The following is an 18373-nucleotide window of genomic DNA, read 5'->3' as shown; positions in this document are numbered from 1 at the left end:
ATATTCTTTGCTGTAGTTCCAGTATGTAAATTGGTGGAAATGCTTATTGCGGTTCTGCAGTGAAAGAGCGTGTCGTTTCCCTTCTATCAAAATCTGGTAGACTTTTTTTTCCGCTATCTGATGTAATATTAGCAATGTTCTTCAGTCTTTCCTCAACTTCCAATCAACAAAAATGTCTGCATGCTCCGGTTTTCTGCCTAGCCCCCTGCACCATCCGTGGTGGCCTTCCATCTAACACTTGCACTTTCCCAATTCATCCTAAATTCTGCTGTCCAGCTAAGGGTCCTTTTACACGGGATGCAGATGCCCGCCCGGTCGTTCTGCGCTCTTTACACAGGAACAATGGCTGAGCGAATGGAGGTGGGATGAGCGACTGCCTATTAGCACAGGCCGATCGATATTCAGTTTTTATGCAAGAACTAAATGACAGACAAATTATTGTTCGTCATTCAGTCTGTTCTGGATCGTGGGAATCTGAACAGTTATCGGGCCGTGTTAAAGGGCTCTAATCCACCTCTTCCATTATTATGCCCTGCCTCTCCCTTCACTTGGTTACCCATTGTCTGGAGAATTCAATACTATCCAGATTGACCTACTTTGCCAGTACCCCCCCCCCCCCCCCCCACCCCCCGTCCCACGTGTAACTTCTGGTCCTCACCAGACCACTACCTCTGCTTAGCACGGAAAATCACATCACGTCCTTTTTTTTGGGTTTGTATTACTGATCAATAACACCCATTAAAATTTATGGATTTGAATAAAAACAACACATTAAACTTTTCCCAGTCGTCTCCACGACAGCACCACTTGAGATAGCCTCCTCCTGGGTGGACAGGAACACACCGAGAGGTTAAAAGCTCCCCCCTCTCCCACCTTCCTCAATGGTTTCCTGTCCTGCCAGGAGGCAGGATCCCCGAGGTGCTGGTGGAGACGCCAGCAGGAAGAAGACTTAGCGGTGGTTCGGAGGGCAGTGGGTCAGCGTGTCCTCCCTTCCCGACAAGTGGCTCCTGGGACACCACATGGGATGGTTCCCCCAGCCCAGGTTCCTGCCGCGGCGGTCCATGGGGGGTACAAAGCAGGGGCCTCAACTCTCCTCCATCTGGCGTGAGCTTAACGGAGACTGAAGCTCTCAGCAAAGGCACCAGCCCTGTCTAATTCAGCCAGAAGAGTTTTATGGCTAAAATCCTGGTCGGGCGATCTAGCCTCAAAAAACAAGTTGTGCTCGCTCCCATTTTAGGGTCAATTCCGCTTCAGCCCAAACCTCAACAAAATTCTCGCAGGCATCCGACAGGAAGAGGGGGTAGCCGGAGGAGAAACAACAGAAAAGAAAGACCTTTTTTCGGGCCCCAACACAGCAGTCCGAGCCATATAGGGGCAAGGGCAAGACTGGCCGCTGTAGTTACCCTGGGGGGGGTAGAGGGAAGAACTTCCTTTTCAACCCCCATCAGGGGGACCCAACCAAGCAAAAACCCTGACGCCATCCCAGTGGGGGCGAGGCTGAGGAGCTTTGCAGATCGATGGGCCTCAATCTGCAAGGGATCATGGATCCCAGAGGTCCTACGGCAGAGATACTAAATAGAGCTGGTGTCTCTCCCCAAAAGGAAATACGTAACCACAAGGGGTTCAACACAACAACAGCGTCTACTCCAACAGAGCATCCGGGACTTGCTACATTTAAATGCAGTATCTTTGGTACCTCCGAGCGAAGAAAGCCGGGGTCACTACTCCAGACTCTTCCTGATAAGGAAACCATGCGGAAAGTCACGCATGATAATCTATTTAAAACCGCTGAACACCTTTATCAGAGGTTCAGGAAGGAGTCGATCTCCTCAACAGTGAAGCTGATGCCAAGGGGAGCATGTATGGCGTCTATAGACCTAAAGGATGTGTACTTTTATGTGCCGATCCACAAGGACTCTCAGAAGTACCTGAGATTCGCACTAGACATGGGCAGATGCCTTCCCTTCGGGATTTCATCAGCGGCCAGAATTTTTACAAAGATCATGGCAGAGGTGGCAGCCTACCTAAGGCAAAGGTCAATCCTGATAATACCTTATCTAGACAACATTCTGATTGTAGCAGGTTCCAGAGAACACCTGGCAACGGTCCTCGACCTGCTCCAATTCCTCGGGTGGATAGTAAACTGAGAGAAATCCAGCTGAGATCCAAGCAAAGAAAAGGTATTCCTGGACATAAAGCTCGACTCGGAGACACAATGCTCCTTACTTCCCAAGGCAAAACTATAGACAATTCTTCAGCTAGTCAAGATGTTTCTACGAAGGCGGTCATGTACAGTCCGGGAGGCCATGTCCCTCCTAAGGAGCCTGACATTGTGCATTCCAGGGGTAGCATGGGCCCAAGTGCATACCAGACCCCTGCAGAACGCAGTTCTTTTAGCCTGGGACAGAAGACAGTCCTCGCTGGGAACAAAGATGCGCATGGAAAGTTCAGTGAAAATATCCCTGTGCTGGTGGATGTCCCCAGTGAACCTGCGGAGGGGAGTCCACTGGATTCAGAACCCAACCACATACATCACGACAGAGGCAAGTGCCTGGGGGTTGGGCGCATGTAGGAGATCAACTTCCACAAGGTCACTGGCCGCAAGAAATAAGAAATCAGTCATCGAACTATAGAGAACTCCAGGCGGTCTGGAAGGCCCTCCAACAGTTGGGGGATTCAGTAACCAATCAGCACATAAAGATCCGGTCGGCAAATACCACGGCCGTTGCCCACATTCGGCGCCAAGGGGGAACAAGGTCACCAGCCCTACAGGGCATCTCGCAAAAGATCTTCCGCTGGGCAGAGGGCCGACTCCTTTCAGTCTTGGCAACACATCTAAAAGCATCGCTGAACCAGAGGGCAGATTTCCTCAGCAGAAAGCGCATAGAACCAGGAGAGTGGTCTCTATCTCAGGAGGCGTTCAGAGTCCTGACGGGCAGGCGGGGACTCCCACAACTAGATCTGTTCGCAACCAAAGAGAACGCCAAGGTGAAGAACTTCTCCCTCAGACCAGGGGACCAGCCAACAGCGGTTGACGCTCTGAGTCAGAATTGGGTCAGAAAGCTTGTTTATGCCTTTCCTCCAATACCATTGAACTATTGCAATACTTCGGATCCTAGAGATGCACGCTGATTCTAGTGGCCCCCTTCTGGCCGAGGTGGAGCTGGTTCAGACTTATAAGAACATTAAGCATCCAGGACCCAGTTATCTTCCCTGCCCAGGCGGATCTACTGACGCAGGGACCTCTGAGCCACCCGAACATAGACAAGCTCCACCTAACAGCATGGATCTTGAAGAATCCACACTGAGGGGAAGAGGGTTCTCTGAGAAAGTAATCCAGACCCTAATGGCGAGTAGGAAGAGAACAACTAACATTATCTACCAAAAAGTCGAGGAAGTTTATCTCGTGGAGGCAGGAAAGAGAATCCCGGGGTTCTTTTCCTGACATCCCCTTAATCCTGGAGTTCTTGCAGGAGGGCCTGGATATGGGCCTCTCCCCAAGCACCTTAAGAGTTAAGATCGTGGCCCTTAGTGCCGTATTCGACACCAAGTTATCAGAGATCAGGTGGATTAGCAGATTCCTGACAGCAGCAGATAGGTTACGACCCAGGCCCACAAATATATTTCCGGACAGGAACCTAAATTAGATCCTGAAAGCTATGTCAGCAGAGCCCTTCGAACCTATCAAAGCACTTTCAATAAGAATACTCACGAATAAAACAGTCTTCCTGGTGGCCATTACCTCAGCAAGACGGGTTAGTGAACTACAGGCCCTATCTATCCGCCACCTGTTCCTTAAAATCACCGACACAAAGTCAGACCCAGCCTTTATGCCGAAGGTGGTGTCGCCCTTCCATAAAGCTCAGAATGTAGTGATCCCCTCGTTCTTCGATAAACCTAAGGATGGGGGGGGGGGAGCCCTAAATTGTCTGGACGTCAGGAGAGCGGTCCTGAGTTATATTAACTACAATTTGTTCGTCAGTTCTTTGGCCCAAATAAAGGAAACAAAGCAGCAAAAAGCTTCATAGCCTGATAGATTCACCTGGCCATTACAGAAGCATATAGAGCCCTGGGGAAAGAAGTCCCCTCTGTACTCAAAGCCCACTCCACAAGGGCAGTAGCGTCTTCATGGGCCGAGCATAGTTCAGCTTCTGTTGAGCAGATATGTAAAGGCCACAGCTTGGAAGAAGCTGCACACTTTTGTTAAACATTACAGGGTAAAGGTGCAGCTGGACAAGGACATGGCCTTTGGACGTAAGGTCCCCTTGGCAGCAATCACACCCTAAGAAATTTAGTTGGTACGTCTCAGGTGATTATACCTACCCGATAATTGGGTTTTCAGGAGTCTCCACGACAGCATTCTATAAATGCTATGTAGTGAATAGGTTTTTTTTTGTTTTTTCTTACTGTGTAGATTCTAGTCTCTTGCTTAAAACCTAACCTTTAATAGATATTAGATTTTATTAAAACTAAAAAACATCTGACGCACACACAAAAAGAAAGAAAACTAAATAATGCATGTAGGTACACCTACATCAATATTGGTAAAAGAAAACACAAAGTGCAGTTGGTTAATTGATTCGGAAAATACCCTTAGATGTCGCACCACAATGTAGGTTCTCAATAGTAATTTCAATAACTCTACTAGCGATTCTTTATAATTTCGTTAGTAACCTCTGGGTTGACAGGAAATAGTGGGAGCAAATAGGCCCAAGTTGGTTTCACCCCTGCCACACCTTAAGTGAATACAGCATCAATTCACCGGAACTACGAGATTAGGAGACAACAGTCATGTGATGACGGTTGTCAGAAATTTATTCCCTCAGTTTAGATGATACGCACGTTGTAGTGCGACATCTAAGGGTATTTTCTGAACCAATCAAGACTGCACTTTGTCTTTTCTTTTACCAATATTGATGTAGGTGTACCTACATGCATTATTTAGTTTTCTTTCTTTTTGTGTGTGCGTCAGATGTTTTTATTTTTAATCTAATATCTATTAAAGGTTAGGTTTTAAGCAAGAGACTAGAATCTACACAGTGAAAAAATTGATTTGAAGAAATAGATTCTTCCGCTACAGTGAAAAAACTATGTAGTGAATAGAGACAGTGTAAATGTCACTTCCCCTATTTGATCTGGTGATCACGTGACCACCAGGTGCTCCCTGCCACTGCAGAGCTGCAGGGTCATAACAGATCCAGACCAACTCTGCCAATGCCTACTGTCACACTAGGGGCATGTTTTCCCATGTAACTGGGACTCCTATGAATGCGGCTCCAGTGAATGCTTCAGCTACAATGGAAAAGTATGAAATTAAAAAAAAGACAATATGAATGACCCCAAGAGGTTTTATATGGCGTCATGGTAACATAGACGGTAAAGAAAAAGTTACTAAAATAAGAAAATTTACAAAAATTTTTTTTAATAATATATATGTGTATATATAATGACCAACCGCTGACACCAACCAAAACCATGGCCATATGCAACCTGTAATACAAAACTATACAAATTATATATCAAAACAAAATGAGGAACCCATTTCTGAACTTTTAGTGTAAATATACTAATTTTAAAAAAAATTATAAATTTTGTAAAAATCCTTTTTTTAAGCTTTTTACCCCTTTTTAGCTCTGAAACTAAAAAAACAGAAAACAAGTTCAGGGGGGAAAAGATTAAAAAAAATAGCCCTATATGTTACGGGAAAAAGAAAAACACAACAAAACTAATTTTAGTAGCTGAAGAAAAAAACATAGGGCAGTAAAACCACCACTTGGGTAAAATCCCTAACAAGTATTTGGCCTTTAGGTACCAAAACACCATGGTGCTTAAGGGGTTAAATCTTGCAATTTGTATCAACCTCTGAAATTAAAAATGCTTTTAATTAAGAAGTCATCACACTACTGTAACAGAGCAGAAGACGCCACTAGGGGGCAGCATGGTATAACATTCCGGAGCTCTTCTCATCACTGTCCTGTCCTTAGCTGACCCCTACCCCGCTGTCCTCCTACCTGCTTCGCGCAGCACAGCAATCTCCTGCTTATATATGCAAATAAATGACGCTTTACATCACGCCAAAATCTATTTGTCGTTCTCCATAAAGTCTGTCTGTGCATTAGAGAATGAAAATTACAACAGCTCTCAATCTCCTTCCTTGGAGGCTACGAAGGAGTCGATCTTCTGACACATTACTATTCTGCGCACGCGTTGGCTCTACTGTATGCTTTGTGTTTTCGACTTGGTTGACTCTGACAATTACGGACTTGTATTGTGAAAGAAGACGCTACGCTCGCCCCCTTATGTGTAGCTGATCTTGCTTGGGGCAAGTTTGACCCGTTGCACCAAACGTCGTTGAGTCATGTAAGTGGCCATCCATGTAATGTGTGTATGTGCATACTGGCACATAGAGGTGGCTGCACAATCAAGGGGCCCCCGTTTTGACATCAATATTTTCTACTAGGGCATATAGAAAGATGATGATTTGATGGCGCTAATTCTTTCAGTTCCGCTGTTTCAGTAGGACCACTATAGTGTTATCTTCTACAGTATTCATCCTTGTACAGCACACATATCAAACATAAGGCCCGCAGCCCGGATACAGACCCTGCGAGCTGCAGCGGAGTCCGTCCCCCCCCCCCCCCCCCCCCATCCACTTTCTGCGGCACAGCAGGCCCCGGCTCTACAACATAGTGTGGCGGTGTAGCCACAGCGCAATGCTGTCATCAACGCACCAGGTGCCCTTATCTTTTTTTCCCAATTGCAGGAGGAGAAGCATACTTGGGGCATCTGCTTAATGGGGGAGAATTACCTACTGGGGGAACCTATTTAATGGGAGATAAATTACCTACCTAATGGGTGTGCTACCTACCCACCCAATCCACCTTCCCCTCTCCCCAACCGACTCTGAGGCTTCTTTCACATGAGCGCATATTGGCCGCCCATTTTCACGTCAGGCCGATATGCGCTGTGATCTGATGCATTGGATTCCAATGCGTCAGATCACATAGGCGTATTTCTGAGCCGTAAAAACGCCCGCCCAAGCCAACATAGCGCCAGGTGTTTTTACTTCGGGCCCAAAATATAGTCCTGGAACTATCTTTTGGGCCGGGAATACGTCAGCCGCTGCATAGGCGTGGCTGCTAAACTCCCTCCCTCTGTTCTCCTCCCCCCATGCAGGCTAACCTCTTGTTCCTCCCCGCTCATTCTAACCAACGGTCCGTCCCGCATCCTCCCATTGATGGCTATAGACAAGGGGCGGGACTTGGGCGAAGCTAAGCTCCTTGTCCATAGCCATCAATGAGAGGAGGCGGGGCGGCCCAGCGCTTAGCTCCGCCCCCTCGCATTGCACATAACGATCCGGGAGGAACGAGAGGTGAGCCTGCGATGGCGAGGGAGAGGAAATGGGCGATGGCCTGGAGAGCTCCGCGCAGGCCATATGAACGGGTGTACAAACGTTTGATTTGCGCGCCCGTTCACCAGATTTTCTCTCCCAACGTAGCGTATATTGGCCAGACGTGAAAAAGGCCGGCCGATATCCGTTCGTGTGAAAGAAGCCTTACTATGCAAGGCACCATGTGTAGAATTATTTGAGACACAGCTTGGTGCTATTACCTAACCTGGTCCTAAAGGACATCTTTTGGTCTTTTACTTAGGTGGTGGAACAATTTGAATCCTAAAATGTCCAAGAAGAGAAAAATTAATGCAGAAGGAAAGCAATTTAATGAAAGATGGGAAAGTGAATATGTTCGTGCTTCAAGGAGAAACTTTGTCTTGTTCAGGGTGCTAACTAAAGGCTCAGGGGCCTGGGTGCAAAAGTGCAACTCATGCTATAAGCTATACATCCTGTATATAGGGATATACCAGTATGGTGCATATCACTATATACAGAGAGACATACATGTCCTGTATATAGTGATATAGAAGCATGCTGGTATAACCTGGCTATCTCCTGTATATAATTATGCTGGATAGAAAGATGAGCCTGGCTGCCGCACTTAGTATGGATTAGAGAGGGGAGAGTTTGGTGCGGGGAGTTGCAGTAGTCAAATCGGGAATGGATGAGGGCGACAACGAGTGTCTTTAGCGTGTCTATGGTGATGAATGGATGGATTTTAGCAATATTCCAGAGGTGCAGGTGTAGTGGCCAAAAACTCATATATCTGGCCCCTCCATAACTGTCATACATATCATGTTTTCAGTGTGGATGCACTGTGCAAAGTGTCTTGTCTTCAGTTATGTGTATTGAACAGCTGCAGCATGTAAGAGGGGGTGCCTTCAACCCTCCTGTGGTGAAGAGATGGAAGTGGAAGAGAGGTATTCTGAGGTCTCCAATTCCAGTAACCGCGTGTGAAAAAGTAAGAGAGAAGAGAGGAGTCTGATATGCAGTGTTCACTACAGAGTACAGGTGAGTGCCAGTGGCGTGTTCCCTTTCCTCGTCCTCCTCCAGAGTGTTCTCTTTCCAGGAGTGGAACCTTACAGATTAGTTAGCCTGAAGGTCCAATGTCATCCTGTGTTTTCCTCTATGACCTTACCCAACTGTCAACCTGCACTGGTGTGTGAAGTTCTGTTTGACAAATAGTAAAGTTCCAATCACTGCCCGTTCCCAGTGGGGAGGTATTCAAGCATAACAGTGTGTGGACTCTTATTTCTACCGACAGAGAAGCATTGGTGTGAAGGAACGGTGGCGTCACGCGTGACAACTTCTACAGTTCACTACACAACCCTATACAGGTAACCGCTGTCCCAGCGATGCCTGGAAGAAGTCTAGCAGTACCTTGGCCAAGGTTGCATGTGTCCCTCCAGGAGAAGTCTGGTAGAGCCACTGTGACAAGTGTCATTTCTACCCCGCTGGCTCCTCAGCATGGGCCTTGTGTCTTGGATTGCTGTGGAACGTTACACAGGTGGCAGGTTTGGGCCAGAGATTGGATGTGGGGGGTAACGTAGAGGTCAGAGTCCAGTGTGACCCCCCAAGGCAGCGGGCGTCCTGTCTGGGGGTTATGGTGGTACGGATATGAAGATGTTGGGGGGAAGTCGGCTGGTTAAGGGCGGAAAGACAAGGTCAGTTTTTGAGAAGTTAAGTTTGAGAAAGAGGGAAAACATGGTGTTAGAGACAGCAGACAGACATTCGGTGTGATTTTGGAGGAATGGTTGAGAGATGTCACAGGAAGATGTGTATAGCTTGGGGTCGTCAGCGTAGAGATGGTATTGGAGGCCAAATTTGTGGATGTTTTGTCCGATTTGGGGCTATGTAGATAGAGAAGAGGAGGGGGTCAAGGACTGACCCCCTGACCCAACCGTGAGATGGATTGGAGAGGAGATAGAGCCAGCAAAGGAGAAGCTGAAAGAGCGGTCAGAGAGGTAGGAGGAGAACTAGGAGAGAGCAGTGTCCTTTAGGCTGGTAGAGCAAAGCATGGAGAGAAGGAGGTCATGGTCAACAGTGTCAAATGCAGCGGAGAGGTCAAGAAAGATTAGTAGGGAGTAGTCGCCGCTCATCAGATCGTTTTATACTTTTGTAAGGACAGTTTCGGTCGAATGTAGGGGGCGGTAACCAGACTAGAGGGGGTCAAGGAGAGTGTTGTCAGAGAGAAAGCGTGTGCGGCAGGAGTAGACCAGGCATTCTAGCAATTTGGAGATGAAGGGGAGGTTTCAGATGTGTCGGTATTTGGCAGGGTCGGTAGGGTCAAGGGTTGGTTTCTTTAGCAGAGGGGATATGATGGAGTGTTTGAATAAGGAGGGGAAGATGCCAAAGGTCAAAGAGAGGTTGCAGTGGTGAGGTGGCTAATGACAGTTGGGGAGAGGGTCACTAGCGCAAGTGGTGGGGTGAGCAGAGGAAAGCAATCTGGAGAGTTCTTCCTCTGTCGTTGGTTCTAACACAGAAAGTGAGTGGGTGATGGATGCAGTGCTGAGGAGACTGAGATTTTTTTTCAGATGCTGTCGATTTTTTTCTTTGAAATAGGCGGCTACTTCTCCAGCACTCAGATCTGTCACGGGGGCCTGTTCTTTGTGCTGAATTCAGTCACCGGTTTCGGTCGCCGATGTGCTATTTTTGCATGCGCCAAAAATTGCTCATTTGAATGAATACATTGGAATCCAATGCTTCAGATAGTCGTGCTTTTTGGACGCAGCTACATTAGCCACGCATATACAGTCGTGTGAATAAGGCCTCAGAAGGGTAACAGCCAGTTAGTTGTCAGTTATTCATACATTTTCAGGTGTTATAGTAATAGTGATAAATTCAAAATGTCATGAAAAGCCACGCCCCAAAACTACACTGCTCCTTCCTGTGTAAAAGCACAGGAACGATAATCTCTGGGACCTGTCAGGTATTTGCACCCGACAGATTATGCCATGTAACAGCACCCATAACACGACCCTCCGGCCCCGGCCAAAGATGACCACATCAGTTTCTCTGACTACCTGAAGCACACTGTGAATTTGTATACATCATTAGTCTAAGGCAGTGTTCCCCAATTCCAGTCCTCAGGGACTGCCAACAGGTCATGTTTTCAGGATTTCTTCAGTATTGCACAGGCGATATAATTATTGTTGGTGCCTCAGACATTGATACCGGTGTTCTTACCATGGCATATCCTGAAAACAAGACCTGTTGGTGGTCCCTGAGGACTGGAGTTGGGGACCCCTGGTCTAAGGCACTACATCTGCTTTGATCAACCAGTGCTGCCCCCATGAGGCAGTCAGCAGCATGTAGTGTCTTCTTGAACTACTATTGCATACTAATGCACAATCAGAGAAACAATGGCGCCATCTTTGTTTGTCAAGTTCATATTCCGTAGAGAATAAACTGCACCACAGTCTTCTTTATCAATATGCAATTAATATCTCATCTTTATTTTACACAATCAGCATGATAGAAGATAACGTGATTAAATATTAGCAAATAATAACAGCTTTCTGTCCATTATTGTCCTTCATTGGGGGCTGCGTGGATGTCTTATGATATACAGGGAACCAGATTTGTAGGTCTGGGCCCAGAGAGTCGCTTTGAGATAACTTTCTGCGACAAGTTAACATCTACTACATCAGTGGACTTTTAGACCGTATTTACACGGGCAAGCGCGATATCGCTCTGAGATATCACATTCGTCAACCTGCGATTTCCCTGGGATTGTCATGTTTTCTGCTAAAATGCACTCTGCATTACAATCCCAATCCCTAAAGAGCCCCCACCTCTGCCCACTCCTCCATCCTATAGGCTAAATGCTTAACCAATCAGATTCTGCTCCCTGTGATGGCATCAGTCTCTGGGCAATTTCTTCTAGAATGACGGCTCCTCACAGGCGCTACTACCCCAAAATCTTTATATAACCTCTCCACACACATAACACAGGATGAAGGGGCTCGGTGAAGGAGGCCAGGAAGGTGTGCAAGTGTCTGATGGGGTCACACAGCTCATAAAAGGACAGCTGCCCGGCCTCATAATCCAGACAGATCCTGAATCTATTACTGGAGATCTGGTGAGGGAACTGGATCACTTTACTGTCATGTCCTACTGCATACTGCTTATTATACACGCGCCCTCCATATAAACACCAGGACTTGTTGTTATATCCAAGGTAGGACTGATGCTCTCTCCTGTCTATCGTGGGATAACAAATCCCCATCCCCCACTCCTCAGATCTCCCGATCTCCACATCCCAGTAATGTCGTCCTGAGGAAAATCGCCTCCTGCTCATCACCTGATAGTACTGGAATCTCTCTGCCGTTTCTGGACGATTCTGTGATATTTCTGTCCAGCTTGCAGTTTTCAGGTCATCTGATATAAGGAGATAATTACCAGCTGTGTTTATATCCAGTAATATGTCTGCAGGACCCTGTACATAAAAGACGACACCTCTTATCAGATCAGATAATGTGTGTGATAAGTGTAAGATCAGCTTTGCATCCCAGTTACCTCCATCAGCTTTCCCCGTGTCCTCATCCCCTCCATCAGGTCCCCCTGTGTCCTCATCCCCTCCCTCCTCCTCAGAGTCATACAAGTCACCGGTGTCTGGTTCCTGCAAGACAGTCAGTGGATCAGTCATGTTCGATAGCTCCTCAATGTGTCTCATCTTCCTGGACATCATCTCCTTCTTTATTTGCATCTTTATCAAAGCAGACAGTGTTTCTCCCATCTCCCGCCTGAAGATCTCACTCAGGACCCTCTTCTCCAGGTCATCCAGCTGTCTCCTGATGTCTCTAAACAGGGCAGTGACTCTCTCTACTCCTCCATGTGCTTTTTCTTCAGCATTTCTTCTGCGCTCCTCCAGACTCCGGACTCTTTCCTTAGTCTTTTCTCTCTTTGTGAACAGTTTCTGAAGAACATTTCTTAGTTTACTCTTCTTCTTCTCAGAGGCTTCATCCAGCATCTCCACCTGATGGCCCCGATGTTCTCCGGCCAAACTGCACGACACGCAGATACAGATAGCATCTTTAGTACAATAGTACTTCAATACTTCCTTATGGACAGAACATTTCCTGCTCTCCAGGTTAGTGCTGGGCTCAGTGAGGACGTGTTCTGCTGACTTGCTGTGAACTCTCAGGTGGTTAGCACACAGAGAAGCCTCACACATCAGACAGGATTTAACAGCAGGTATACAAGAGTGAATACAGTAAGTGCAGCGGATCCCGGTGATCTCCTCCTGATGTGGTTGAGTAGATAGGACACGTTCTGCTACATTATGAAGGGTTACGTTCCTCCGCAGTGCAGGCCGCTTCCGAAACTCTGCTCTACATTCAGGACAGGAAAAAACTCCAGACCCGTCCTGTATATTCAAGACCTGATCAATACAGCCCCGGCAGAAGTTGTGTCCACATCTTAGGGTTACAGGATCTGTATAAAGGCTCAGACAAATGGAGCAGAGCAGCTCGTCTCTCACAGCAGCGGACGCCATGGCTTCAGGATTTGCAAAAAAGGAAAGAAAATGTTATGGAGTGTTCCAGCATATATGACATTGTACAACTGAGAGCTGTCTATTAAGGGGATTATTCGATTACAGGACGAACTCACTTCCATAGGGCTGCCTGCATTAGAATAATAAACGGATATACACTTACCCTACCACAGCCACCAGGATCAAGGGCTGCAGCGCCACTGTGATCCCGATGATTGCTGTGACAGACATTGTCACAGGTAGTCAGGTGACTGCTGTAGCCAATGAGAGGCTGCAGCTTCACCACTCATTCCAACATTGGCGCACACATCCCGAGTGTCATGATACAAGTGCAGCGTCCGAGGAGCAGGCCTAAAGCTGAGGAGATGGCAGGGTAGATAAAGGTCTCTGTCACGGTGGCTCGACCATCTCCTCCCCTGGGGGTAGCTTGGGACCTGTCCAAGTTACTGCTGGGGGAGGTTACAGGAAAAAGGTAACTAGCGGTTACCTTACAGTTCTTTACGATGGGTTGCGCTGAGCCTGGGGTCGGCAGTTTTGCCGTCCCTGAGGGTGGATCCCCGCACATGCGCACTGGAAGTCCGGTGACGTGTGTGTGGTCTGGAGTCCGGATCCCGCGAGAGCCCGTGATGGTCCCGCGCATGCGCTGTGAATCTTGGTTGATGCATGCGCAGTTCCATTTTTTGGAAGCTGAACTCTCACGATCGCAGTACTCTCACACATGAGCTGTTGTTCCCGGTTGGCACAGTCACAGTCTTACCTTCCGGACGCAGGCGTGGAATGGAGGTGGATTGATGTATGGCGAGGGAATTAGTGGTGGAGTATATACATCTGGGACAAAGGTGCATGTGTAATTGTGATTGGTTAATTGTAGGTGACGCATTTTGCATAAATTGTCTGAATATGTACTGTGTTCTATAAGCTTGAAGAAGGCCACCATGGCCGAAACGTTGCTGTCATGGTGATGGGGCAATAAAGTTTTGTGTTCTACATCCGCTTATGCTGCCAGTTATCTTCCTAGTTGGATGACTTACAAATTGGAACTTGTCTGGTTTGAGTTCCTTTTCTGGCTTCTGCATGACCCAGCCTGACCCAGAGTGGGATGACTTTGGTGCTGCTAGTTGGACTCTGAATATTCTACCTTACAGTTCTTTGCCAGTGGTGATGCCACCATTCCTTCCCCTGCGGTGAACCTTGAAACGAAAATAAAGTAGTCCATGCACAGGGATAACTTTCTGAGCAAATCGGGAACGATCAGTAATGTCCGTTTACTGAAGTCCAAAAAAATTCCAACAACAACAGTAACAGTCCAGAAGAAGAACACTACATTTTCAGAAGCTGGTGTGACAGGGAGGACTCTCGGGGTAATCCAAACAATCCACAGTTATGTGCGTGTTTCTGCTCCCAGACACTCTTTCTCTCTCACTCTCTTCCGGTCATCATACACTCCTCTGGTATTCTTCTCCCTCAGTGCGGACAGTTGAACTGGCACATCCTGGGTGGCATTGCCCAGGCTAAGCTGATTGGTACCTTTCAGCTTCTTCCATTCTGAACCACACAATCTAGTTTACTGCCTAAGACTCCATGTCATAGCATCCTCACTAGCACAGGTGCAAAATGCTGATGACCAGCCACATATATAAAATGCAGTCACATGACATACAACAAGATACATTTCCCAGACATAACGCAGACGTTAACTCAATCAGTGCTGCAGAGGTGCATTACACATCAAATGCATACACATAGAAGACACTGACAATACCATTGCACAGGACAAACACATAACATTATGGAGGGGCCCCGTTAACTCTGGGTAAGTATATCTCAGTTTAATATTTTAATGCATGTAGCTCTATTGAAGCGGAGTGGTCCTGTAATCTGAGAATTCTGTTAACAGACAACCTCTAACTCTCCAATCTGCTAGATGTGAACAGGTGTCTTGTCTTTGGTCTATAACCGATTTCTCTACTTTCATACGTTGCTCCTCCAAAAAGGTGTCTTTACACCTTACGCTAAGCTTAGCGAAAATGAACGATTTCAATCAAAACGATCATTTGTTGGGTGAAATTTAAAAAAGGAGCAATCTTTTAACATGAGGCAGTCCTTGTCTGGAAAGAAGTCGGCCATGTTTGAAGTTTTTATCTGATAGACAAAAGATCTTTAGTCCAAGAATAATCTCTCTTTAAAGGAAAAAGTTTTCAGAAAGACTGTTCGTCCTCGCCCATTGTCAATAAACATGTATGTCCATTTTGAGGGGCTGCGACGGCTCCCATGGACTAAAACGTGCCATCGTTCACCAGATTATTGTTTGTTCAACAATCAACTTACTTCTTTCTAACATGTATGGCCACCTTTAGGGTGCTAATACATAATCACGTCCTCCAGATAATTGCCAGATGGCACCCGTGAGTGCTAGCGGCTAATGCATGTGTAATAGAAACCTAAGGGGTTATTTACATGAGTGTATATCGGTTGGGTTTTCACGGCCTTCCATCTAAGCAGTTTCTCCCTTCCCTCCCCCTCATTGAATGGCTGTGATTGGTTAACGCAGCGCCGGCTTTCATTGGCCGACGCCGCGCGGAGTTGGCAAATCAGAGCATTAGCTTTCTGGAGGCAGGGCATTCAAGCCCTGCATCCAGAAAGCAATGCTCTGTTGTCGTGGAGGAGGGAGCTACAGCCTGCAGTAGCACCGCAGATCATCGCAGAACCCTGCGGGAGGGGAGTATTGATTTTTTTTTTTCTACAGGTAGTTAGTCCGGCGTATAAGACGACAGGTAGTTAGTTTCACCATTGGAGCGCATTAATGGCGTTTCAATGCATTTCAATGGGGAAAAGTGCTTTGACATACAAGTTTTTTGCCTTACGAGCACCGTCTTGGAATGTATTAAACTCGCATGTCAAGGCACCACTGTATATCCCAAACTCTATATTTTAACTAGAAAAGTTGGGGGGGGGGGGTCGTCTTATACGCCAGAAAATACGGTAATAAAAGTTACGCAATACATTATATGTACCCAAAAATGATGCCATTAAGAAAATTACAAGTTGCCCCGCAAAAAACAAGCCCTCATATGGCTATGCCGATAGAAAAATTAAAAAAAAAAATTATATTGTCCTGGAATGCGATGATGGAAAAAAAAAAATTCAAAAATTAGGTTGTCATTAATGCACAAACAGGCTTTGCCATTAAGGGGATAAGATAAAAGGTACATTAACCTCTCCCTCACACGCATCATAGATGTACGGTGCAGCGGGACAGTAGATCCTGTTGTACATGTACAGAACTTGTTATTTAGAGGCTCAAAACCAGGCCCCATAAACCAGAGCGAGATCACAGTTGTGATTGAACGTCACAGTCCAGCTGCAGTCATTAGGACCGGTAGCTCCGATCTTGGTGATCTAACCCTATTAGATAGATACCACTGTCAACATAGACAAAAATCACTAAAAAACTGCTTGGTTTCATACTTGCACATAGATAAGGTTTGTATAGTGGGCACAGATACGTGTAGTCCACCACAGAGGCTTACAGCCTATTAGTAAGGGCTTATTCACACGGGCGTATATCGGCCGGGTTTTCACGCCTGGCTGATGTACGCTGCCCCTCTGATGCATTGGCTTACAATGCTTCAGTGCACAGTGGCGTATTTCCGTGGCGTAAAAGCGCCCGACCAGGCGCTATTACGTTGGCAGCTGCATGGGAGCGTATGCTAGCTGCCAGAGAAGAGAGGTGGAAGGGAGTTTAGCAGCGTGACTGCTAAACTCCCTCCCCTTCTCTTCTTCTTGCCACTGTTTGCAAAGGGAGGGGCAGGACAGGAGCAGAGCTAAGCACAGCCCCCTCCCATTGCTGGCTGCGGACAAGGGACGGGAGCTTAGCTCAACCCCCATCCAGCCCCCTCCCATTACATATGGCCAGAGGGGGGGGGAGAGAGGAGGTGAGCCGGCAAAGGAGGGGGAAAGGGGGAATGTCTCCCCAGGCCCAATGGCATTGGCATGGGCATATACGCGCCCGGTCCTTTTGCTGTTCAGACGTGTAAATGGGCCCCCAAACACCCATACTATTATCAGGTGCTCTGCCCAATACTGCAGAGGAGCACCTGATAATAGTATGGGTGTTAGGGCCCATTTACACGGCCCTGACACCCTGTGCTGCCCGGCATTGTACGGCCCAACTACTTCCGCAAAAGCATAGAGGGTATTAGTTAATGTTTTGCCAAAATACGGAGGCTCATAACCCACATCAGGGGTCCTCGTGTCTTGTGAGCCCCCACACTAACATTACAAACTATCCACTGAGAAAGGGATCAGTCTGTACAAAAATCACCAAAAACAGCCATACTTACTGATGCAGACAGGTACAAGCAGCACTTCCCAGCAGCCTGCAGAAAGGCTAAATGGTCAATGGGAGAGGCAGCACAGGTGCAAAATACTGATGATCAGCCGCTCACACCCACCATATACGGGGGAGCGACTGCTTGCACACAGGTAAGGGGCGTTTACATTAGGATTTCACCATCCGCCAAGCATATGCGGTTCCGCACCTTTCTGGCCCACAATAAAAAGTAGGGAAAAGTAGACTTTTTCTTTACATTACAGTCAATGGGAAACGAATGGAAGCATATGGCGGTACGTTTGCGTACATTTAACAGATATGTTTTTTTGTTATCAAATGCCTTAACCCCTTAGTGTAAGTGTAGAAAACATACATGAGTGGTCACTAAGTGGTTAAAGGGGAAAAAAGTATTCAACAACAAAACTTTATTAAGAAAAAGAGTTGACGGTGAAAAACATATACTTTTGGGCTTATTCGGATGGGCGTATATCGGTCAGGTTTTCACACCCGGCCGATATACGCTGCCCATCTCTGCAAGGGGAGGAGGCTTGATGGGATGGGAGCAGTGCACTGAGCTCCCGCCCCTCCTCGCCCCTCGCCACTCGCCACTCGCCACTGTTTGCAATTGGAGGGCGATCGGGGGCGGAGCTAAGTTCCACCCCATCCTACCCCCTCCCATTGCAAACAGTGGCGAGGGGCGGAGAGAGGGCAGGAACTCAATGCACTGCTCCCATCCCATCAAGCCTCCTCCCCTTGCAGAGATGGGCAGCGTATATCGGCCGGGTGTGAAAGCCTGACCGATATGCCCGTCTGAATAAGCCCTTTAAACGTAAAAACAGACACCAACATACAGGCATGTATGGCTATCTGTTTACCGTATACGTTTTAGAAACATACAGGTATGCTTAACCCCTTAGTGACAAAACCTGTTTGCGCCTTAATGACCAATTCATTTTTCATGTTTTTTTTGTCGTTACCTTACTATAGCAATAACTTTGTAATTTTACTGTAGACTTAGCCGTATGAGGCTTGTTTTTTGCGGGACAAGTTGTATTTTTCAATAGCATCATTTTTGGGTACATATAATATATTGTATTACTTTTATTATTTTTTTTTTTTTTAGGGAGATTGGAAAAAAAATAAACTCTGC

The 18373-nt window shown here is 46.9% G+C and overlaps 1 protein-coding gene across 1 annotated transcript; it reads right to left on the bottom strand.

The window, feature by feature from the left end:
* Positions 1-11303: 11303 nt before the first annotated feature.
* LOC136610157 (E3 ubiquitin/ISG15 ligase TRIM25-like) lies at positions 11304-12890 on the bottom strand. The gene is made up of 2 exons (XM_066589404.1): positions 11912-12890; positions 11304-11851 (listed from the first exon to the last, which is right to left on the bottom strand). Exons 1-2 carry the CDS (start codon positions 12888-12890, stop codon positions 11304-11306), a joined length of 1527 nt encoding a protein of 508 aa, XP_066445501.1.
* Between the last annotated feature and the right edge of the window lie 5483 nt (positions 12891-18373).

Source organism: Eleutherodactylus coqui, chromosome 2 (genome assembly GCF_035609145.1).
Source record: "Eleutherodactylus coqui strain aEleCoq1 chromosome 2, aEleCoq1.hap1, whole genome shotgun sequence".
NCBI classification, from domain to species: domain Eukaryota; kingdom Metazoa; phylum Chordata; class Amphibia; order Anura; family Eleutherodactylidae; genus Eleutherodactylus; species Eleutherodactylus coqui.
Note: the sequence above shows the minus strand (reverse complement) of the source record. Positions and strands in the feature narration are given on the sequence as shown.